Genomic DNA, 24,404 nt, shown 5'->3' with positions numbered 1-24,404 from the left:
GGCCGAGGTCATTATCCTGCAGGATGTCTGGCATCTGACGTTGATTGGTGGAGCTTTTGGCACACGCAGCCTGAGAATGAGCAAGGTCTCAACTTCCCTTCAAGAAATCCTTGAGGGATGAAATGCTTTTCTTTCTATTAGTCTGTACTGTGTGTTTTCATCTGTGATGAGATTGCAGCGATTGAACCATAGATCTCCCATTTTTGAGCTGCTTTTTATTTAAGGTTGTCGCATCACCTTGAGTTGTGTAAATATGTGTGTGTGGGGCTATACGTGTGTGTGTGTGTGTGTGTGTGTGTGTGTGTGTGTGTGTGTGTGTGTGTGTGTGTGAGTGTGTGCTTGCGTGACTGTGCTAGGGTTAGCTCCCGGGTCAGTTAAGTTCGTTCATGTGTGAGTGATTGTGGCTCAGTTCTAATATGGCTCATAATTACACACACACACACACACACACACACACACACACACACACATTGTCTTCATTGTCATCATCTTTGAGATGATCAGTCAAACTACATGTGAGAAACTGGAGCCCCGAACTTGTACTTGTTTCTGTGGAGGAAATTCCTATGCCATTTACCCGACCAGTACAGAACAATATTATTCTTATCCTATGTGCAAAACATCTGATGTATAAATTGAGAGTATATCATACAGTGCGTGAAATGAAAACAAGTCATAACTCTTAACGCTACATTTATACACGCTACTTTTGGCAGACAATTGCGACCAGCTACCACCAGAGTTTCACATGTTGGCAGCTCAAAAAGTACCAGATGAAAGTGCAGTAGTCTCAAAGCAACATCTGGCGAGCATACACACTCGCACGGAGCCTTTTATCTCACCTCACACTGTAGTTTAACTGGATGCGCTGTCATTATCACCCCAGCCTGGCCTCCGTAATTGTACATGATGTTTGATTAATTAGGGCCCCATGTGTGTTAGGAATTCGTGAACCATGATGGCAGCTGCTAATAGGAGACCATCCATTGGTGTGTGTGTGTGGGGGGGGGGGGGGGGGGGGTGCTTTCAGCAAGTAAAGCATTTGCATGAGTTCTGTTTTTATGGTCCCTGGATGAGAAGTGGTTCTGAGATGGAGATATGGTTATTTGACCTGGAGCATCAAGCTGAGAGAAGTAGAAAGACAGACCAAAAGAGGGGGACAGAAAAAGGGAGGTTGTGTGTGTGTGTGTGTGTGTGTGTGTGTGTTCTTTTTTCAACCCTTTCCTCACTTTTCTTTTCACGTCCCATCTTTTCTTGTGCTTGAGGCTCTTTTTCTGCACTCTCCTCCTGCTTCTTCTTGCCGTCTCTCCATTCTTTTAATGTACCGACAGGCAGCTCTCTGCTTCTTTGTCTCTGCCTCTCTCTCCTTCTTCTCTTTCCTCCCTTTGCCCTTCACAGTCCCAGAGCCACTAGGTCTCTGCTTCATATTCTTCCTTTCATCCCCCCAAACTCAATATCCACTCGGCCGCTTATTTCCCCTCAGTGTCAAACCAGCAGACTGTCGACTTCTTACTGTCGTCTTTTTGCCCTCCCCATGTTTCACACACTACTCCTCCATTGTGTGTGTGTGTGTGTGTGTGCGAATGCATATGTCTTTGGGTATGTGTGCGTGCTTTTCTCTGCTTCTACATGTTTGTGTGTGTGTGTGTCCGGGGCCTTGCCCCTCCCAGTGCTCTGTCACTGGAGAGATTACGTGGCTCTCTGGCATTTCGGTTCAAATTAAATCACGAAGATGAGTCGTCCCTATTTTTTTCTTCTTTCCACCCCTCCTCCCCAATCTGCCACGTTTCCCCCCCTCCCCTCCTTTCTTTCTTCATAAGGGAGGGAGAAAATGAGACAGTGAGAAATAGGGAAGGGAGGGAAGAGGTCGTTGAGGTCAGAAAACAAATGAAAGCTGGTTTTTTTCACCAAGGTACAGGAGCAAACTGCACGCAATACCACACACAGATACCAGCGGCTGCTCTCTCTGCCTGAAAGTCTAAGCCTTTTGCCACATGGTCAGGCTTTTGCTGCAGCCACCTCACACACATACACTCTCTGTTTACTACTCGCCCACTATTCTCTGAGCTCCTGCTCCCCATCTGCATCCCTTCGTCCCACCATGTGCTCTCTGTTGTTCCCTCCACCCGATTCCCCTCATCCCCATGTCTGACAGGGAGTCAATCACGGCCCGGGAGAGAGGAAACTGTCCTTTCACTCCATTAGACTGACAGCGCCTCAGACTCTTTCTATCTGCTCACTGATCTTATCATTATTCCAATTGGACCAAATATGAATGCACTCCCTCGTGTGTGATGCTACAAAGGTTTCTGTTCATACTGGCTGTCAGAACCACACAGAGAAAGAGACATGAGCACGCAGAGATACACTAACATGCACAAACACAGAAACACACACATACCAAATGCACTCTGATAGGGCGTCAGGACCTTTTGTCCATTGCCATTGTTGCATAGAGAATACTGATGATGAGGCCTAATGCATAATTCCTCTGTGTTACAACAGAAAAGGCGCTGCTTGTCACTTCGGGCTACACAGGCTTAAAGCAGAGCCTTTTCATCCTTGGAGGCACCGTACTGTATAATTGGTGAAACTAAACCCCTCGCCTACATTTACATTTTGACTCAACTGACTGAGTCGCATTCAGAGCCGTGTCTCTGCGCTGCTCGTTTTTTTTCTCCACGAAGCTACAAAACTCATGCCCCAATCCATTTGTGCATCTAGAAGTATTCAGAGTCCCTAAAATATGACAAAATCTGCTCGTTTTATGACACAACAGCTGCCACAAGTCAGACACACAAGTGTCTGCCACCTGTCACATGTCAACAGTGATACACATGCAAATGCCAAACTAGTGCAAGAGAAAAACGAACCACCTGTCTCATTATGAAACTGAATTATTGTTATTATAATACATAATTATACGCCTGTAACACATTCAATTGGGAAATCCCAACATCATCTATTTAGTTTAAATATAACTCTCTCTCTCGCACCACAAACAGTAGACACATGAAACTGAAACGATCGAAATGGTTCGATTCCAGTAGAAGAGAGGAAATAATTGTCTCTTGATTATTACAGTTTTGTCTGTAACACTTGAACAAGTGTTCTAAATGAATGGCTCAAGTGATTTAATTAACGACTGGTTTTATAATCATTGATTACCTAATTAGACATAGGAAAGTCTATTGTGGATAACTAGGGCATAGAGATGACCTACTTCACTGGGGACAGTAAAAGAACAGCTTTCACTTACAGATTCAATCATAGTGTTTGTGTTCTATCAGAGCAAATCAAACACTCTATTATACTTATCTCACCAGTGATAAAGATGTCAAACAACAGTGTGTGATGTTAGTGAAGGACAGGGCCCACATGTCAGCAACACCGGCAATATGTTCAATATTTACCTTGAGAGATGTAAACTATCTTCAGAGATATAAGGATGAATCTGAACTGTGGACAAACCATAAACACAGCAGGGTTGTTAGAGTTTACACACGCGTATTGCAGAGCTCCCTACTTTAGATCATGTTTCTCTTTTACAAAGTTGGGTTCACACAAAGCTCATAATATTGTTTCTGTCTCTCTCAGTGGGATGAGGTCAGTGTCCTGGACGACCGGGGGAAGCTCATACGAACCTTCGAGGTCTGTAACGTCAACCAAAATCCCCGTATTCAAGACAACTGGTTGGCTACGCCCTTCCTGTTACGCCACTCTGCTCCACGGGTGTTCGTCACGCTGCGTTTCTCGGTGCGTGACTGCGCCAGCCTTCGATCACCGTCACCCACCTGCCGAGAGACACTCACCCTGTACTACAAACAGGCCGACTCCCAGAGAGAGCTGGAGAGGACCTGGGCAGCTGAGGTGAGGCAAAACACCGGCCCCAGTTTGAATCCAGATCATTGCAGTTCAACAGACCCTCTTTCCCAGCTGTTTACTTCACCAGAAAGAGTCATGAAGCAAAGTAAAATGCAATTTATATTGATGCTGTGCTCATGTTACTCCAAAACCTCCCATCATCTCACGACAAGGAGTAATTGTAGCATCATCCTGATTCTTGTTGGGCTTGTCAAGGAAAGCTGAGAATGAAACACTGGTGTGAAGCACATACTTGTTGAGGACTGTGGTTTACAAAATGTTAAAATGTGCCACTGCGGTCTCCGGAAATGTCACTTCAGTCCCACTAATTATATCTTTAAGGCATAAAATATACAACTGTGACCATTTTACACTCATTGCAGGAAGCTCTCTGAACCTCATGTGCTGTCGATGAAGCCTGGCTTTAAGTGACTCACACTGACCGTCCAAAAATGTTTTGTTTATTTATGCATTTAGTCACATTGCTCGTCACATTTTGAGCTGCCGAGTCTGAATTGCCTGAGCTACATGTGCAGTCGCAGTCACAGTGGGAGGGATGCAGCATTTGTATGAATGCATTTCTTCTTAGGGAAGTGAGATGCTTTTTAAAAATGTAAATCAAAGCCTGATGAGGAATCAGACGAGCGTCACAGAAGAGTCAGGAAGCACCGCAGCGCTGAAAGTCATCACGGGGACTTGAGCACGAACCCCCACTGGGACCTGCATACATACAAGTCAACGTTGACTCTTCTAATTATTCATGTGCCGAGGACAAATACAACAAAGTTTTCTTCACTTAGTTTTTGATTTTACTAGTGCAGCGACCTTGCAAAATGTGCCCGTTCGGATCGGGCTGGTCTTTCTTTATCTGCTGTTGAATATACTGTAACGATCAACAGAGAGCAAGATGAACAGCGTGCTGGTCAGCGGGGTAACATTTAATGTTGTAGCGAGCGAGGGAGAGCGAGATGTACCCAGCATGCTGTTTGGGGGAGTAACAGGGGTCCTCTCTTAATACTCCACACAGTGTGCACATAACGCACTAATAAACATGTCCCGTGGTTCTAAAGAGGTCCACTCGACGCTGCACTTCCTTGAATCCTCAGCGATACACCCGCCAAGTGTGCAGTCGATTGGATGAAGGGCTGTTGAGTAAATCGAAGGTCAGACATGCAGACAGAGACTCCTTCCATTTTAGTTCGATGCACTGTATATGTCCTATCAACCAGTTCATTTTAACATCCATCGTCTTCCTTTTATTGACCTCCGTCCTTCCTCTCACACATTCTCTCCATGCTAATTTGTTTTCCCTTGACCGCAAATGATCTTTCCCTCCACCGGCTGCTGTCCACGCTGCTCTTTCCTCCCCACAGCCGTCCAACGGAGAGAAGGAGACCAGGGAGGGTTGGGTGAAGATCGACACCATCGCGGCTGATAAGAGTTTCTCCAAGGTGGAGCCCAGTTCACCTCACCAGTATCAGCCCAACAGATACAGCCGAATCAACATCAAGACGCGCAGCTTTGCCCCACTCACACGCAATGGGTAATCATCACTGTGTGCTTCACTAGGTTGCTCATGTTTTACGAGCATTATCACTCCCACGGGACTAAATGTCCCCCATCTTAACATATGACCCTTGTTTCAGATTCGTCCTGGCTGTCGTTGACAGTGGAGCTTGTGTTTCCCTCATGGGTGTGTCAGTCTTCTATCGGCGCTGTCCGGCCACCAGCGCGTACTTGGCATCCTACCCTGCAACTCCCTCAGGGGCTGAGCCGGCCGCCTTAGTTCCCCTGAGCGGGACATGTGTCCCCCACAGTAAAGCACAGGGAGGCACGGCCCCTCGAATGCACTGCAATGCTGAAGGGGAGTGGATGGTTCCTGTAGGGGGATGCGTCTGTGATGAAGGCTATGAGCAGAACCTCAATGGATCTGCCTGCTTGGGTAAGTCAAAGAATACTGATCGGCCTGATTCCTCATCGTGTTCATTTCACTTCCCGTGTAAAGTAGCTGCAGAACATCAGCCTTTTTTATGATGGTTTAAAAAGCAATCCAGCAATTTAGTAATGCACCTCCAGGTAACTCTGGTGAGACACATCAAAGAAAGAATTGTTCAAATTGATTCAGCAAAGGCCGAGATGTGGTTACACTCTAAAGATATCGGCTCCTACACTTCCCATCATGCAACGAGATTGACGCTCCAGTTTGTAATGCAGATTTTCGATTCAAAGTTTGTAGTCTCCAAGCTCAAAATTATTTTATGAGACTTGACTAAGGTCAAAGTTACAAAGCATCATACAACAGTTTTCACAGGTGGAGTAGAGCCGGCAGGTTTTTTCAAAAGCTTAAAATATATAATTTGTCCAAATTATTTTGAGTTTTTGCGTCTATGGCATTGAATCCAAAAGAACAATAGCGAGTTAACTGAGGGGGCAACATGACATGCAGTGGATCAGACAGATAGATAATGTGTTTTATGAATGGATTTCAAGCATTGGCCTATTGCATGCATCATGTGAATTTTGAACATGTCGTTACAGATGAAATATCCGATTGTTGGCCAATGTTCTTAAGTAGTTTGACTTTCTAATTGAAAATGTGACAGCCCTAATTCACCGTTTCCTGTTTCCTGATCCTTTAATCAGTGAATTTCACCTTTAAATGCACATATAGTGACTCTGTTCAAGCTCGTTTGAACTAAAATGTATCCAAAAATAAAAACTGTCAATCAACTTTTAGGCCATGACTTCTTATCAGTTCTCTTCTTGGTATTTGTTAAGATACGTAGCGTATGGATCCATATTGAGAGGCGCTGCTGTCACTCTGAATGTGTTTGATGTAGAGACCAGAGGGAAACGAGGGCAGGGTTAGTTTGAGATGAGAAGAGGAGAGGCACTATTGTATCCATGCAGTGAATTTTTAGTGATGTAACATTTGCATATATTCTGTAATAAATAGAAAATGGAGAGTAAAATAGAGTTTTACAGGCATACGAAGCTGTTAAATTGGTAATTTACTGCTAACTGTACTAGACAGTAGAGGAGAGGAGAGGCAATGGTCAGCAATTGCAAAAGTGGTCAAAAATATTTTCACTTCTCAAAGTCTGTGTGAGTGGTGGTGAGGGGGGGAGGGATTTGAGAGATGTCCAGACGGACAGGAATTGATATCAAGAGAGAGCAGGAGGAGGAGGAAGGAGAGGCAGAGAGGGAGAGAGAGCCACAGTGAGAGGGAAGTGACACATTTAGGTCATGGCGATATAAAGGCCACTCGTCTGTGAACAAGTGACAGAAACCGCAGGGGGAGAGAGGGGGAGTGTAGGGAAAACAGGGAGAGGTGGAGGGAGAGTGAAAGATAGGAGGATGCAAGTGAATGACTTAACAGAGCAGGCAAAAAAAAACTTGTCTGCATTTGATTGATATTTACTGACAAATCACCTCTCGACACAGCTCAGCTGCCGGGGCAAAGGCTCCCAGTGACGGCCTGTGAATGATCGAACACGTTGCTGCCCACGCTGCTCCGGCTTTTTGTTCCAACTCTGATTTGATTATGTTTTGTTGATCAATTCACTGACAGATGATGTGGATTGGCATCATTCCATTGTTGTCCGCTCTGGCTCCCTGGGAATGTTGAGAAAAGAGGCAGATGGTTAACTGGCGATGCAGTCGTGAGGAATTATTAACAGTAGCCGATCCTTCTTCTCACCAGAAAGTGGAGAACCAAACTTTCCTAACTGTTCAAACTTGTACATTTTGTTCCAGTTTGAATTAAGCACCGAGGACATTTAATAATAGCTCAAGGCCAGCAAAGGGAAGCACTACACGTTCGTATTGGTTGGAAGCTGTAATTAGAGGCATTCCATTCGGAGATGGTCGTTGTTTTTGTGACGCCAGCACTATGAACACTTTATCAAGAAGTAAACTGACATTTCTTTCCACTTACAAGTGTCTCATCTTAACCTACAAGACAGCACACTGACCAGTCCCCTGTGAGGATGTATTGTCTCCATTTATTCAGTTGTATTTGGCTTCTTGCTATTTAAGTAAATCACTATAGTGAGAGTTAATGTTTGATATCCATGTGAGAATACTAAACCCCAGCGTAGCTCTGCCCCCTCAAGCAAGACATCATTTTAAGGAACAAATAAGAGACTTTAGATCCCTCCTCCTCCTGGTCTCGTGTGACAGTGAATATGAGTGTTAAATGATTGCCTTTAACTACACACACAGCTCTAATAGATTTCTATTAAAGATTCAAGGGGTCCATAATGTGTTTCTTTATTTGTGAAAGTGGATTATTACAGCAAGGACTTCAGACTCTGAAAACTGAAAAAATAAGAAATGCACCAGTACAAAAGTGAGCGATCGTGTTTATGTCTCAGTGAAACACATTCGTTCATTACGTTTTTGTCTAAAGAGACTTGTGTTTTAGCAGTGCCAGTGATTTTTTTAAATGATATATCTGAACAACTATTGGATAGATTGGCATGAAATTTGGTCTTTGTCAGGGTCAATTATAATCACCTCTGATCACCATTTGTATCATGATTGAACATTCGGGTTCTTGTAATGTCGACAGGAGTTCAGGGATTGAACCACCAACTATATTATTGATGGTTTATGATAAACTGACTTTATACGTTGGGGAAATAATCCTTATTTATTATTCCTTTAAAAGAACACTCAAAATCTGAACTTGCATCTGCATCATTAGGACTGTGTGGTTGTGTTTTGATCAGATTTGATTGAAAGCAACATTAAGCAAACAGCCCCACGACTGTAATTAGATATTGATGCAAATTGAACAGAATCCTGATTGCTATATGCTAATTACTCAACATCATGTTTTTCCAATGAAGCCCCACCCACTTAAACCACTGAAAAGAACACAGAAAATCCCCATCGTTCATAACTTATCTCTTTGAAATGAAATTGAAACATTAGAAATGACGAAAACACTCAGAGGAGCTCGGGTAAAAAACTTTACAGACATCTTTTATGAATCTACTACATGCGCGATGCCCGACCATTCTGTTAATTCAGACTCACAAAAACAACACGACACCATTTGGGCTGATGATGAATTAAATAACCAACTGAAACATCAAACACTTATTCATACACAGCTGGCATTTTGGCAGACAGGCATTTAAAGATCATTCCCTGAACTATTTTTGAAGCTGTTTATCACAAGCAAGTCTAAAAGAACATCCGGCTTCTGTACAGTCGCCGTGGCTCCGTTGAATAAAAATTCATCTTCAGTCTTCTGAAAGATGATAAGGACAGAGGCAGACGACAAGCAGCAGCTGTCCGATGAGTTCATCCTTTGACATTTATATCCCACAAGGGAGACGGAGAGGCGGAGAGACGACTGAGCATGAGACACAATTACACCTGTTCAGACAAACATGAAACAGTCCCTTAGTGTTGGGCTCCCCGAGTTGGTCTGAGCTGGCAGTACATCGTCCTCAGACAAGCTCCTTCCCTCTCAAACATGAAGCCACTGTCGAGGATTTGGGACACGGATTAGTGCTGAACGCTCAAATGGGCTCTGAGTTCATTTGGACACCTGTTGATGTTTCCTGTGGAGTGCGGCTGAAATATTCAACACGTCAGATTGTCCTGATTCGGTCGCTCTCAGCACAGACACGTCCACTGACTATCCTGAGGCTTGTTGTGGTGGAAAACAAGAACATTTGGCCAGGGGAGGAAGTAAAAGTAAGAGTGCAAGCTTGATAGTATTGTGAGTGTGATGATTGACTCTTCTCTGGTCCTAAAAATACACTTTTCACCAAACAGCATGGATATCTTCCTCAAAGCAGACAGTAGGCGAGACTTTCTTCAGATTAAATCATTTTCAGCATTTCTTCATAATTATTATCCACTGTGATATGTCAAGTGGATACTTATTAGCAATGCTGACATTCAGTTGCTTTTCCAGTCAATAAAGATCAAGCATTGAGCCGGACTTAGTTTAGTGAGACGATCAATGAGACCAAGTATTGACCGCTGGCTGGTCCTCTCTGTGGGAGTAGCTATGATGCTGATCACGCTTATCTCCATCACAACAGTCATTTATTTAGCATGTTGGGTCATGAGAGCAAGTAGTGTAATGATAAGATAACCTCGACAAAAAGCCAATTGGATTTTTCCACTTGATTTTGGATTATTGCAGAAAATAAGCTCTGTGGCAAACAAATGTTGATGATAATTTCACATTTTGTTCAGCAAGATAATCTTCACAAATGAACGCTACTTTTGTGATTTTTGAGGGTGAACGTAATCGCTCGAAGTGAAAAGCTGATGTTAGGCTGTCCAAAGAACTACACCACGGTCGCATGACTTCACGTCACAACCACTAAGCCAGAGGTGAAGTAATGTTAGTCTCATTCAGCCACTTGTTAGCAACCGCCTTTTTGAAGACACGCTTCAAAATTCACGAGTGGGGTTACCTGTGTGTTTTATGTCGTAGAATAAAACGGTAACATCTCTTAAGCTTGTTTTCACCACAGACCTTATTTGGGGCATCTAACTAAAAATCTCTTTGCAGAGATTTATAGCGAATTCAGCATTTTGTTTCGCTTAATTGTCATAGTGTTGATTCCAGCAGAAAAAGCTAAAAAAAAAAACAACAACGCTGTTTACTATTTGCTCCGCACCATAGAGCAGACAGACACAGTTAGAGACTAGTGGAGCATTTAACAGCTAAATAGTCAAATATTTCCCTCAGGAGACCAAAAACAGAGCTAAAAGAGAGGGAATACTGGACTTACACAACACTCCTAATGATTGATAATGTTGCTCAGTAACTGCTAGATGTAAGAATAAGCAATTATTTTATTAAAAAGGTGAATAATGTGCTCATCAAACCTCATTTGGCCAGGAGCAGGACAAAGGCAGCATAGAAAATAAAAAGAGAAGAAGCCTAACATTGAAAATGATAATCTCCCAAAGGTCTATATATACACATCCACTTACAATTAGTGTCATTTGTGTAATATCCTTGGTGTAATTGTCATTTTTGTCCACATAGATTTTCTTTCACATGGAGGTTTGTATTACAAAGACTTGCTGCCTCATTCAACTTATGGGAACTTGCGATATTAAGTGTGTGAAATAAAGTATGTCTCGTTTTACTTACATTTTTATTTAAACATATAGGATTTGTATACGTCTAAAACATGCTGTGGAATTTAATATTCTGCAGTATTTATTTTTTTAAATATGTGCAGGACAGGAAATAGCTTTCTGTTTAAATAAAGCCCACCTAGTTCATGATCTGTGAAGCGCTGCTTATGAATGAGAAATGCAATGCATTGTTTGCTTTTACATATGCCTGTGTGCTGATGGAGCTTACTTATGGAAATCAAATCAAATATTATAGCACATGTGATCCAGTGTATGTGTCTGTTGTCTCTGTCTGCACTCAACAACAGAAGGTAGAGGGAAAATAATGGATGGAGAGACGCAGGGGAGACATTTACGGTTGGAACCATGCGTGCTCATCTCTCTGTTGTGTGGTTGCATCTGTGACCGAGCTTATGTGTGTTTGCAGGTCCGAGAGAGAGCGAGAGAGAGAGAGAGAGAGAGAGAGAGATTATGCTGCAAGCCAAAAGAGGGAATGAGTGCATGAAACAGGGAGAGAGAAGAGAAATTGGGTCAACGTTACAAACCAAAGTATTGTTGTGTTCCCCAAGTCATTCTCTGTCCATTTATACATCTATCTTATTCTGTGTTGTTGTTATGATTTTTGTATTTTTCTCATTTTGTTGTTCTTCATCTCTGAAATATTAAATGTTGCTGCATTGGCACCTGCAATCAATATGACTCCAGTTGTTCGTAGCTCTCAACATTTGTGAGTAGAGCGGCAAATTAGGATTATTTTCGTATGATTATTTTTTAGATTATTTGCTCATCTATATTTCTCCGAGCTGACCATGACATCTTTAAATTGCTTATTTTTTGTCCAAAACCCAAAGATATTTAGTTTAAGATGATATAAAACATAAAAAGGGGCAAAACCTCACATATATATGAAGCTGGAGCTGATAACTTTTGGCTGAAACAATTACTCAATTACATTTAGTGGTCATTTTCTGACGATGGAGTAATCACTTCATCGAGTGATCAGTTCAGCTCTTATTTGTAAGTTGATTCATTAAAAAAATGATTGACTCATATCTGTTATTGTTACTGTCATACACTACAACACCCATGTTTTCATCATCAACCCTCGCTTTAACTCATCTCTTCTTCACTTCTCTTCTTACTTTCCATGAGTGTACTGATGTATGACGGAGAGGCATCTGTGTCGGCAGCCATTATGGCCTTGAATTGTCTACTTCATAGCTGGGAGATAGATGGATGTAGCCGACAGTGGGGGGATGGGGGTTGCACATCGTGCAAGAGGGCAGAGGACTTGCACTCTCATTGGCTGCTGTAATCAGGTGGATGAAGATGAGAGGGGGGGGGGGTTCAGTTGTCGCCGGAGCTCGTAACGCCGATGAGAGGCTTTGTAGCAAAGTCATGTTTCGTGTCAGAGCCGTAAGTGAACACATTTGGTAATGTGCAGCTGGGACATGAAAGATTGAGGAAGGAGGCTGTTTCGCTCTCCTCTTTCCTCGTTTTTTCACCCATCAGCTGGCGCTCATACACATAATCCCACTGTTCATCCTACAACTGTCTTGGGCCATCCTTCTCTATGTTCACTTCTTCCCCTTTTCTAGTATATTCTCCCTCTGTGATCTCTCCACATCCTTTTACTTCCCTCCGTCTCCTTTTTTTCTCCTTTTCACACCTGTTTGAAAGCAAAGTCAACTCTCTGAGACACGTGAGAACACAGAAAGCCTTTTATCTGTTTATTCCTTGCCCTCTTTCACTTCTTACCGTCGTATCTTCTTCTCCCAGACCAGACCTTCTTCTACCATCTAGTATACACACATGCATCCACACACACATACAGTGTGTCACAGTTGATAAATGTTCTTGACAAGGTTATGTAAACAAGGTGAGGGGTTCATTCCTGCTGACTATAAAGAGCACACACTCATCCTCTCTCTTCCATCCCTCTGTTTTAATGACAGATGAGAGGATCCTTATTTAAAGCTGTTCGTCGGGTGTTATCAGGTGTGCCATTTACACACTCAGAGATTCAAGAAGGCCTGGCTGTCTGTGAACACAAACACACTACATTTATAGCTCACGGAGAAAAGGAGCTGTTTTTGAACGATGCAACCTGTAGTTGACTCTGCTTTAGGCGTTCACGCAGTCAAAATGGCAGCAGACCAGCCTGAAGGCACAACTCTCAATGTTCTCATAGTTCTGCTCAGGACGAGCACTCGGAGCTGCGGCACACAGCAGCATGAAGTGTGTGTGTGTGTGTTATCTTGACCTCAGCGCTCAGCTGTCCTACTTTTGACGTTAACAACTGCCACATTTCAGGGATTTTCCACTGTGAAACACATCAGCTCAGCATAACAGCCTGCAGGTTCAAATGGTATTTTCTGTGTGTGTGTGTGTGTGTGTGTGTGTGTGTGTGTGTGTGTGTGTGTGTGTGTGTGTGTGTGTGTGTGTGTGTGTATGTGTGTGTGAGAGAGAGAGAGAGGGAGAAAAATAGAGATATGCATGCTTTGAACTTAAATTGATTTTATCTTTTATTGGATTACATCACTTGATTCAAGGATAATCATACAATTCATTATTACTGTATTCAGTTTCTACTCCATTTTCTTTTTTATTCTGGAATTATTACACATTCTACCGTGACTATAATAGGATTTGGTGAAAATATTTTTTTTAAATTTGATTAGGTTGAGAAGAATCCACCCCCTAACAGGAATAGTTAGACATTTTTGGGTAAATGCGTATTCACTTTCTGGTGGAGAGTTAGTTGAGAAGATCTGTTAAGCTCTCACATCTGTCCATTTAAATGTAAGGCTAAAGCCAGCAGCTGGTTAGCTTGGCTTAGCACAAAGTCTGGAAACAGGGGCAAAGCTAGCCTTGGCTCTGTCCAAATTTAACAAAATCTACTTCGAACCTCTAAGCTCTAAAACCAATTAACACGTTGTAACTCATTTGTGTAACTCGTACAAAAACCAAACACGAGAGTAACATGAATCATCTCATCTCACTCTCTGCGAGAAAGCGAAGAAGTCCGTCTCTCAAAACTATGGTACAGGGTCAGCTTGGTCACTTTGAACTTGAGTGTGCATGTCGACCGGTGGTTTTGCTGCATGTCTGCTAACGTGAGCCACTTCCTCTGACTGTGCATGACAAAACCCAACAACAAACAGCAGGCCGCTATGTTTTAGATTAACTTTTGACTCAATGGGAACCGCAAACCAAGACGAAATTGATGCTTTCCCCAAAAATAGTTTGTGGTATATAAGATTTGAAAGGTTTATGTGGTTCTTGTGAGGTCAAAAGGTTTTATGTATAACTTCCAATCAAATCAAGGATGTGGAAAATATTTTGTCATTTGTGCTTCTTGTTAATGATAACCCAAACGAATTTCCTCTTCATTTACACTGAATGTTTTCTTCTTTTCCACTATTTATTTACACACCGAATCAATTATTATGATCATTTGAACAAAAGCGAGCACAGACCTTGAGTTAATATTGTTTTTAACTGTGATCCAAGGCCAAAAAACCTCTGACACTGATACTTTTAATGTGTTTCAGCTGCAAATATGACAACTAGTTTTTTTTAGTTTGGTTTGAATTTTACAAAACATTTCAGTTTGTTCATTTATTTTTCTGACCCTCATTTTTCAAGGCTTAAAAAATATCACAGCTTTCGGTAAATATGATACCACATCTTTATTTTAATTTTTTCTCTGCCCCATATTCTTGTGTCTAATTTCACACTGGTTACCTTCGCTCTGGAGGAAGATGTGTTGCAGTCATGAATAAAATCAGTAGAGAGACAGTATTATACAGCATTATACAGCATTGAAACCCTGCTGACTCCTACTTGGCACAGAACTACATCACTGACTCTCTTCGTGTCCCTCTGCAGCCTGTCCGGTGGGCTACTTCAAGTCCGTTGCGGGCTCCGTTCCCTGCTCGGTGTGTCCCTCCAACAGCAGAACCAGCCAAGAGGGATCGAGTGTGTGTGAATGTCGCAGCGGATTTTACCGGGCAGCCAATGATGCCAACTCTTCCGCCTGCACAAGTGAGCTTTGTTGGTTTTGTTTGTTTATGGCTCTCTGGGTTGTGTTCAAGGGGCCTCACTGGTCAGTTGTCATCTCCTCAGACTGTGAGAACTGAGATGCACAGAATAATTTTTTTATCAGAACATAATGGAAGTTTAATTCCACAAGCAGAAGAAAACTGCAAAGTATTTCGTTTCTCTGCTCACTTAAATTGTGTCACAGTCAAACTTTGTTTCATAACGTTCTATGACGTAACTTGGTTCAATGTCTTTGCCAGCTTTTTTTTTTTTCATATCTTAAACTTTTTAGCAGGTGCTTCCACCTAAGTGTCCGCCGCTTACATGATCAAACCTCTCGCCTTCGCTCTATCTTCTCCGCAGCTCCTCCATCTGCTCCGGTCTCTATGTCTTGGGAGTATGAGAGCGCCGATGGTGGGGTGTCCTTAAGGTGGCGCCCTCCAGTGGACATGGGGGGCCGCAGTGAAGTGTGGTACGGAGTGGTGTGTCGCATCTGCCCCTCCGCCACCTTCACCAACCCGGCGGCGTGCTCCTGGTGTGGAGAGGGCGTCACCTTCAGCCCCTCCCAGACCAACCTGAAACAAACCAAGGTCACCCTCAACAATCTGCTGACCAGAGTCACTTATCTCATACAGGTACTGTGGAAAACTGTCTGTCAAAGGCACACAAGCCTCCCTTATCACCTTGTAGATAAATATATGCATCCACAATACAAGAAGACCGTCTAAAACTGTCTTGAGAGTTGTTTTTTACAGTAATAATGTTTGGACTGAATCAATGGGGCCAGTTGGAAGCGTTCTAAAGAAACTTTTGTGAACGTTTCAAGGATCCACAACACTGTACAAATGATTCCTTTCATTGAAATAGAATTTAAAAAAATACCAATCTTTTTTCGTTGGACTCAGCACCTGGACAACAAAGCGTTTTACACACTGATTGCTAAAACATTTCCTGGAGGCAGGTCCTCTGTGGCACATTATTCTATAAGCTCCAAATACACAGCAACATGTATTATTTAGTTTGGGCAAACTCAACTAAATCACAGCTTATTTCTTATTCATAATGGGCAGATATTTCCCATTTACTGGTGCCAACACAGCTGTGAGGCTTTGTTGCTCAAACAAGCATGTCATGAAAGTAAATAGAAAAAAAAGGCTTTGTGTGCCACGTCTGTGTGTTCTTCGTATTGACAGGTGCAAGCCATGAATGAGGTGTCAGCTCTGAGTCCTTTTCCAGCTCGATACACAAGCATCAATTTCACTACGAGCCAGTCAGGTGAGCGCCGGACAGAGAGGATGAAAAAGATGAGATGAAAGAGAAGCGATGCTCTGATGATGACGTTTGTCTACTGTGTCACACACTGTCGGTGTGTGTGTGTCTTTCTCTCTCTCGCTCTCTCTCTCTCTCTCTCTCTCTCTCTCTCTCTCTCTGCTCCATCTTTTCTCTTCCTGCTCGCTGGACAGGAGGTTGCTCGAGGTTACAATATGTTGTCAGATCCCATTATAGTCACTGTGGAGGAAGAAAGGGAGAAATGAGAGATTGGAAGAGATAAAGACGAGCGATGGAAGTAGACAAGTGGGGGGAGGAGAAGAGAGGAGAGTGGGTCATTGTGCAGACAAAGTACACTATGATGTGGTTTTTCAAAAATACTGATTAAGATTGATTAAAAGGTTCCATGAACCGAAATTATCTAAAAAAAAACCTGTGTGAAGAAGAAACATTGTATCTACTCTCAGATTGATTAAATGAAAAGGAATGCTGGAAAGTTCCCTGAACTGGCATGGCTAGCCAGCACTGACTGTAACTAGATCCTGCATGGTGCTCCATAAAAACTCCACTTTCACGCTCTGCTAAACATCCTCCACAAGTGCTGTAACATTGCCCCCTTGTGGTCACCATCACTTCAACACAACTTAACTGTTTTACTGTTGTGGGATGATGGGGTTAAATGATCGATCATCACATCCCTCAGGGGAAACTTAATTCCAACTCAAACATCAGTCATCTGTTCTCTCTCACAGTTCCCAGCACAGTTCCCATGATGCACCAGCTGAGCCGAGCCCCAGACTCCATCACTCTCTCGTGGCCTCAGCCGGACAGGCCCAATGGAGACATCCTGGAGTACCAGCTTAGATACTATGACAAGGTACATTCAGTGAATAGTCCTAAACATACATGTTGCACAACTGGCCCACCTGACTCACAGCAAGAGTCACCAGAAAATGTCCTTCTTCTGCGTCCCTCAGGGTTCAGATGTGGACAGTGCAGCGAGAGTGTACAGTGAGACCAACACGGTGACCATCAACTCTCTGATCCCCGGTTCCATCTACGCCTTCCAGATCAGAGCTCGAAATGAACGCGGCTACGGCCCCTACAGCAACACCATCTACTTCACCACGCTGCCTCTGGGTACAACTCGTGCACACTGTCATACCAGTATCATCCATGAAAAGATACAGTAGTAATATAGTGTTCACTACTGAAGTAGACGTTCATGTTTGTCGAATGCAAAGTTCAATTTCTAACTGTGGACTATTCTGTGGTTGAGTGTGATATTCAATCCAGATTCTACTGTAAGTGAAAATAAAATGGTTGATTTTAGAGTGTACTCTTAAAGTACAAACACATGAAGAGTAAATGAATTTACAGTAACAACAGTGTTTTTATTTTCCCAGCAAAAGGCTCAATGACACATCAACAGCTGATGGTTTTCTCACTTTCTCTCCCGCAGAGGAACATTCACACCAGATCCAGAATCGACTTCCTCTGCTGGTTGGCTCGGTAATGGGCGGAGCAGCATTTCTGCTGGTGGTGGCAGCGATTGTGGTCGTGGTGGTATTTCGCAGGTAGGTTGTCGATACATTCACATGATCAGGCATATTTTGTATGCATATGGCATATGTTTTTTTTTAAATCACAATGTACATTCATGCATTGTGTTTGCTTTTACATGTCAGAAAGAGGAGGGAGAGTCCTTACAGCGACAGACTCCAGAGGTACATCAGTAACCGAGGTGAGCATTAGCCCGTTTCATTTAATGCAATTTAGTTTAGTTCAAATAGTTTTAATTCATTTGATTTAATTATTGTTAAGTGGTGTTTGCTTCGTGCAAAATGCCACCTATTTTAACAATATTTAGATATATTAGATAATATTTGAGGTTTTGTTTGTTTAACATACTTTTTAACCAATGGATGTTTTGAAAATTTTAATTTCAATTTTAATAATTCATTTCAAGCAACGTTTTTTTTATTTTATTTTCTTTCCATGTGTTACAAACTTAGAAATACAGTACTACTTCTGTGTATCTTTCATAATGTAGAATGAGGTCCCTCTGCTGTGCAGTAACAGATCATCTAAACCTTGTATCATGCAAATAAATGTGTTCAAAGGTGGAAAATGAAGGGATAACAAGCCAGACTTCTAAAAAAAAAAGCCTTTTAATTCCAGGTGGAGTTAAGTATTATGTGGACCCATCCACTTATGATGACCCCAGTGAGGCCGTCAAAGAGTTTGCCCTGGAGATAGATCCCACTCATCTGAAGATCGAGGACGTGATCGGTACAGGTATGCGCGTGATTCTCTCTTTTCTTTTAAACCGTATTGTAGCTATGTGATAATTATCAACAGAGTGTCATCTCTTTCACCTCCTCTCCATTCCAGCCCAGTTTGGGGAGGTTTCTCACGGCAGCTACCGTCCGATGGGTCGTAGGGAGCTGCTGGTGGCGGTGAAGTCTATACGCAGGGGGGCGTCCGACAGAGAGAGGGGGCTGTTCCTCAGTGAGGCAGGGGTCATGGGACAGTTTGACCACCCCAACGTACTGAAGTTGGAGGGTGTGATCACTCATACCGCCCCAGAGAGGATCATCACTGAGTTCATGGAGAACGGGCCTCTGGATGCCTTCCTCAGGGTGAGACAACAACACACTGTCTCCAGCTTTGGCATGTTATAGTTACCGCAGTGTTTGACTTTACATCTCTCGCCCCTCTGCCACCTTCAGGAGAACGAGGGCCAGTTCAGCATCCTCCAGATTATCGGGATGCTCAGAGGAGTTGGTGCAGGGATGCGTTACCTCTCTGAGAGAAACTTTGTCCACCGGGACCTGGCAGCTAGGAGCGTGTTGGTCAACTCCAACCTTGTCTGTAAAGTGTCTGACTTTGGCTTGTCCCGACTCATGAGGGGCTTGGACCACAACATACCTACATACACTGCCTCGCTGGTACGTATCGGAGGATGGAGTGGTTTTTAATGCTTGTGATTTATGCTTCCAGTGTAACATAATTCACTGTCTGTCTTGGTCCTCCATCAGGGCAGTAAGATTCCTGTAAGGTGGTCGGCACCAGAAGCCTTTCAGCATCGCAAGTTCAGCTCAGCGAGTGACGCCTGGAGCTTCGGCATACTTATGTGGGAAGTGATGTCTTATGGAGAGCGTCCATACTGGGACATGAGTAATCAAGAAGTGAGTATGTAGGAGAATGTTGCCTGAGCAGAGGAAGTAATAATCAATTAGTGATGGGAATGCACTCAAATCCTGTGCTTAAGTGCAAGTTGAACTACTATAGTGTAATAACATGCCATTAAAAGTCCCGAGGCGCTCTATAGTGGCACCAACCATGAGCCGCAACCTCCACTATTTGCATTCAGCTGGAGACCATTGATGCATGTTGTTCCCAATCCGTCTCTCCCTTCATTTTGTTTTAGTCATTGAATAAAGGCATAAAGAGACACAACAATAATGAAAGTGTGCATTAAATAGCATGCTATCAAGCTGCAATTTCTGAGTCAAAAGTAAAGAACTATTAAAAAGTGCAAAATTCAGATTTGTGAGGTTTTATTTTCCCATCATATTATATTTTACAACAGCTCTAGTGGTACAATTTACTGCTTTAATTTCGTTGTAGGGATCATGTTCAAAGCCAATCAAGTAATTTTTAAATAAAAGTACAAAGTGACAAACAAAAAACATTTTTTAAAAATGGACTTATTCTGCTTTTTGTCTGAACATATTTTATAACTGGCACCAGTGCATAAAAGCTGTACTTTTAAAGCACTCTGTGCTTTACCACCATCCCCCTCTTGATTTAACGGAAACATTTAAGTGGCGACAAAATGCCAAGCAGCTGGAATTTGCATAATTTTCTCTTGGTCACTCTTTACAGGCCCTTAGTGGTCTGTGACCTTTCATGTAAGGCAATTACACAAGTCTCCTCACACCATCTGCCCTGCTTATGTCTAATGTCTCACTCGCTTTCTCTGCAGGTGATGAAGGCAGTAGCAGACCAGTATCGTCTCCCTGCCCCCCACAACTGCCCCTCTGCCCTCCACTCTCTGATGCTTCAGTGCTGGCAGGCTGAGCGCGAGGACCGGCCAGGCTTCGACTCGCTCCTCTCCTCCTTGGATCGGCTCATCAGGCACCCTGCCTCCCTCAAGGTGGAGCCAACTCGGTGAGACACCAGCTTCTGGCAAATGCTTGAGCAAAACATATCGGAGGCAGCCGGTGATGAACAACCTGCCACGTGTATGGATTGCCATGCCCCCTCTTGATTGACATTTTCCCTCTTTACAGAAGCTGCTCTCAGCCGCTGCTCAGCCCCACGCCCACAGACCTAACGGCAGTGGCAACAGTCAGTGATTGGCTGAAGGCTCTGAGGATGGAGAGATATCAGGATGAGTTTGATCAGGCACACCTGGACACATTGGACAGAGTCAGCACGCTCAGCATGGAGTGAGTATAGATGGTTATTACTGTAATGCACACTGAAAGAAGAGGACTGGTGACTGTGTGTTTTTATTTAGTCATTTACATTTTATGTTCCTGCCGACGAAGCATATCAAATGTTTTCGATCAATTTTCTACCCTTCAGGGAACCTTTCGTTTTCGTCCAGGGTTGTTTCCTGGAAGGCACCACCAAGATGTAGTTTCTTATATCACTTATCACAGCTCAAGGTTCACTTTCTCGCTGTTTTTGGTTTTCCGGACAGATGAGCGAGCTCCATCTGTTTCCAGGGTTTGGAAGGAACTTTCATGCTCAGCAATCTGTATACTTTTACAAATTGAGTAAAAGCTGAGCTGACATTTTTTCGACCTCGGAAACTGAACACTGAACAGGAAAATTCCCACCACAAGGTCCAAATACTCTGAAGCTGTCAGACACGTCTTTCGGTGTTCTTTTTTTTAAACAATTTTAACAAATTTGTGACCAAATTTTGAGAGAAATAAGTATTTTGTGTGCATAGGAAAAGTCTTAGATCTTAAATTTAATCTACTGAAAAATGGGAAGAAAGATAAGTGTTGTGTCTTTATTTTCGTTCACTGTATGTGTGAAACTAATACAAGTTGAACAGTTTGATACATTTCATTTTAAAAGAGATACGAAACAAAAAAGATCGGCCAAAATATTAAGGAGAAGCTTTCGGTCAAATCAGCTGCTGCAGGCTATTATGTACCAACACATGCAAATCCACCAGAATAGCAGGTTGGCCAACAACAAGCTGAAGTGTTGAACTAAACCCCCCCCCCCCCCCCCCCCCCTCTGCTCTCTTTTTCAGTGATGTCCAGAATCTCGGGGTGAACCTACTGGGACACCAGAGGAAGATCGTCAGTGCTGCCCAGCAGCTCAGAGCCTATCTGACGCAGGGGCAGGTGGAGGTGTGAAATCCACCTTCAGTACAACCTGTGCCACGGATTTCTGTGGTTTTCACATTCCTCTGCTTGTTTAGTCTGGTTTCACTCATTTTTGATGGAGCACAAAAAGAGAATCATCTTTTGTTTGAGGACAAGCATCGAGTGCCACTCTGTATATTCTTCTGTACAACCGACACTACAACCAGATGGGGGTGAAAAAGAGGATCGGACTTCCTGCCAGTCACTCACGACAAATAACAGAACTGAGATGCACTTTGGGAGCTGCCGTCCGGGTCAAAGTGAGGTTAGGGAGTTGCTGAGGAGAAGGAGGACTTTAAAGACTCCTCGATTTTTTCCACTAGATTTCACTTTATTGTTGTCTGCTTCCTAGATCCCTCACCCATCTGCAATCCTACCTCTCACGTTCTCTTCCACTACTGTCCCCCATGAAACTATTCAATATCCCCACCCTTATTGAGTAAAAAAAAACAACTATAAAAATGCTTTTTGTTAGCATACTTATGGAGATCCCTCCACACAAAGAATTGCGTGAAGACAATCAACGCCTTTTTCTAATATTTTTCAGATGTTTGTAAAGTTGTATCATTTCCTCTCTAAAACGCCAAATGCTAAAAACTGTTAGCAAAACAGAAAACATTGTTCTACCCAGCAGCCTATGGTTTGCCTTATAAGGTATTACCATTTGTTCTCAGAAAAATGTAGATGTTGTTCGATTGTTCCAGCAAAATGCTATAAACCACCACTCCAAACTCAGTACTGCAAACTTTGAGGTTAGATGTGAATCACTGCCATAGAGTCGTAAAAAAAAGAAATGCTTTTAAACACTGCAAGTCTTGTTTTCCCTCTTTAAAAGACATATCCAGGGTTGGAGAGCAGCCCAGTTTGTACAATTCTTACTCTCACTCGTCTCTCAACGACAACAGAGCTCATGTACTGTAATACGACAAACTTCACCTCAGCTGCAAAGACAAACGTTGATCTGCGACGAAGACAGAACCGAACAGCGCCCACCTTTATGTGTACATTTCACACTTCGCCTATTTTTTTTTTTTTTTTTGTTGGATTGATAGATTAAAGACACTGAAGTCATTGAAGCGTTGTGAATGTGTGAAATGGGGAAGACGGACAAAATCTGATCTGATTTACACTTGAAGGAAGGAGGCGAAATGCTTTGTGAGCGTGCACCTGTGTGTCTGTGCTGTAAATGAGGCTGTGTGTGTGTGCATTGCGTATGCTGTACGTCACGCTGTGTGTGTGTGTATGTGTGTGTGAGATTGTGATTGTGCGTGTGTGTGAGTGAGGATGTGTGTGTGAAGTGTGTCAGGCTACACACATTATTATCTGGTTTACTTGTATGAGTGTTCACCAGTATTCCAGAAAATTGTGCAAATTTGTAAAATAAATGATATGATTTTATTTAATATATTGCTATTTGCCTCTTCTTTTGTGTGCAATCTACTCTCATCAAACCTAATGTTTCACCTGCCACTCAAGTAGTTGAAAAAAAGGAATATTCTAATCAGTATTTGGGAACAAATTATATGAAAATGTGACTTGTGAAGAGAAAATCATTCAAATAAGCTGTATTGCAGCTTCAAAATATGTAGCGATATACTCACCTTGATGTACTTATGTCACCTTCACCGCGTGAACTCTGCTTGTTTCAGGTTCCACAGATCAGCAGCTTTGAGTGAAATCTGCGTTTGAGATCTGCTGAGATCAGCAGCGGTCCAAGAACAGACACTGGTTTCCCACATGTCCCGCTGTCGCTGATATCACAGCAGATCTGGACTGATAGCAAGACCGCTTACACATTATTCTGCCAGCCTGATGCGACTGGCACTGTTTTGTGTTTTACTTTATCCACCTGCAGAGCAGTAACTGGTCCTCGTATTCTCTCAATGTCAGACTGCTGATCGTTTCTACACCTATTACACTAGCAGATTTTTATTATACTTTTTTGACTCAATTCCGGACCTAAGTAAAGAATCTGAATACTTCACTGAGAATATCCAACGCCAAATTATAGAGAACATGAGAATTAATCATGTGTTCAATGACGACTCTGCGTTGAAGCCACGGTGTGTGATGCCTTTGTTTTCGTCATGATTATTGAGCTCTATTGTGTGAAGTCACTCTGAATAGGAGCATCTGTCGACTGTCGTGAATGTAGATGTCTGTAATAATTGTTTGCAGTGGTGTCCCGACTCATATTAACAAAGTGTTGTGAAAGAACTGCTGGTACGTATGTCCAGAAACAGGAGACACACAAAACCACAAAATCATGTTTTTATGGTGTTATTGTTTCTTTATAAAGACATTAACAGACTGGAAACCACCGGTCTTTATGACACTGCTTAAAGATGGTGCTCTCCGTCTGGTAAACAGCTATTATCTCCACAATACTAAATGACGGCCACGTCGGCAACCATTATCAGGGCCTAGAGTCTTCCTAAACCCTGTTTAACCTGCGGCTGACCAGCCCGTTAGTCATGACCTATAAATGGTGCAGCAAAACAGCGGCAACACTACATCCCGGATAACCAGAGACATTGTAAAAGTCCACTGATTCAGCAGTTTACAGATAAGTCACATGTAAATTGAATCTGTGATTCGCCTTTTTTGCCAAATCAACTCTCACTGGAATAAAGAACGATAACTTCACCAAACAAGATTCAGTGCAATGCGAGCTTTGTTTTCCGCCTTCAGAGGAAAAGTGGCATGATG

At 42.8% G+C, this 24,404-nt stretch overlaps 1 protein-coding gene across 1 annotated transcript in view; it reads left to right on the top strand.

The window, feature by feature from the left end:
* Positions 1–22,491, top strand: part of ephb6 (eph receptor B6) — a gene marked incomplete at its 5' end in the record, with an annotated part of 31,764 nt that extends 9,273 nt beyond the window's left edge. Inside the window, 17 exons of the mRNA XM_079274540.1 lie at positions 3,598–3,870; positions 5,238–5,407; positions 5,511–5,806; positions 14,878–15,033; positions 15,394–15,665; positions 16,224–16,305; positions 17,052–17,176; positions 17,277–17,439; positions 17,762–17,876; positions 17,988–18,043; positions 18,481–18,597; positions 18,694–18,941; positions 19,032–19,250; positions 19,341–19,490; positions 20,291–20,475; positions 20,598–20,756; positions 21,581–22,491. Coding sequence (XP_079130666.1) covers positions 3,598–3,870; positions 5,238–5,407; positions 5,511–5,806; positions 14,878–15,033; positions 15,394–15,665; positions 16,224–16,305; positions 17,052–17,176; positions 17,277–17,439; positions 17,762–17,876; positions 17,988–18,043; positions 18,481–18,597; positions 18,694–18,941; positions 19,032–19,250; positions 19,341–19,490; positions 20,291–20,475; positions 20,598–20,756; positions 21,581–21,686 — 2,892 coding nt within the window. The 3' untranslated portion in view covers positions 21,687–22,491. The remainder of the gene's footprint in view (positions 1–3,597; positions 3,871–5,237; positions 5,408–5,510; positions 5,807–14,877; positions 15,034–15,393; positions 15,666–16,223; positions 16,306–17,051; positions 17,177–17,276; positions 17,440–17,761; positions 17,877–17,987; positions 18,044–18,480; positions 18,598–18,693; positions 18,942–19,031; positions 19,251–19,340; positions 19,491–20,290; positions 20,476–20,597; positions 20,757–21,580) is intronic.
* Between the last annotated feature and the right edge of the window lie 1,913 nt (positions 22,492–24,404).

This window comes from Melanostigma gelatinosum (genome assembly GCF_949748355.1).
Source record: "Melanostigma gelatinosum genome assembly, chromosome: 9".
Classification (NCBI taxonomy): domain Eukaryota; kingdom Metazoa; phylum Chordata; class Actinopteri; order Perciformes; family Zoarcidae; genus Melanostigma; species Melanostigma gelatinosum.
Note: the sequence above shows the minus strand (reverse complement) of the source record. Positions and strands in the feature narration are given on the sequence as shown.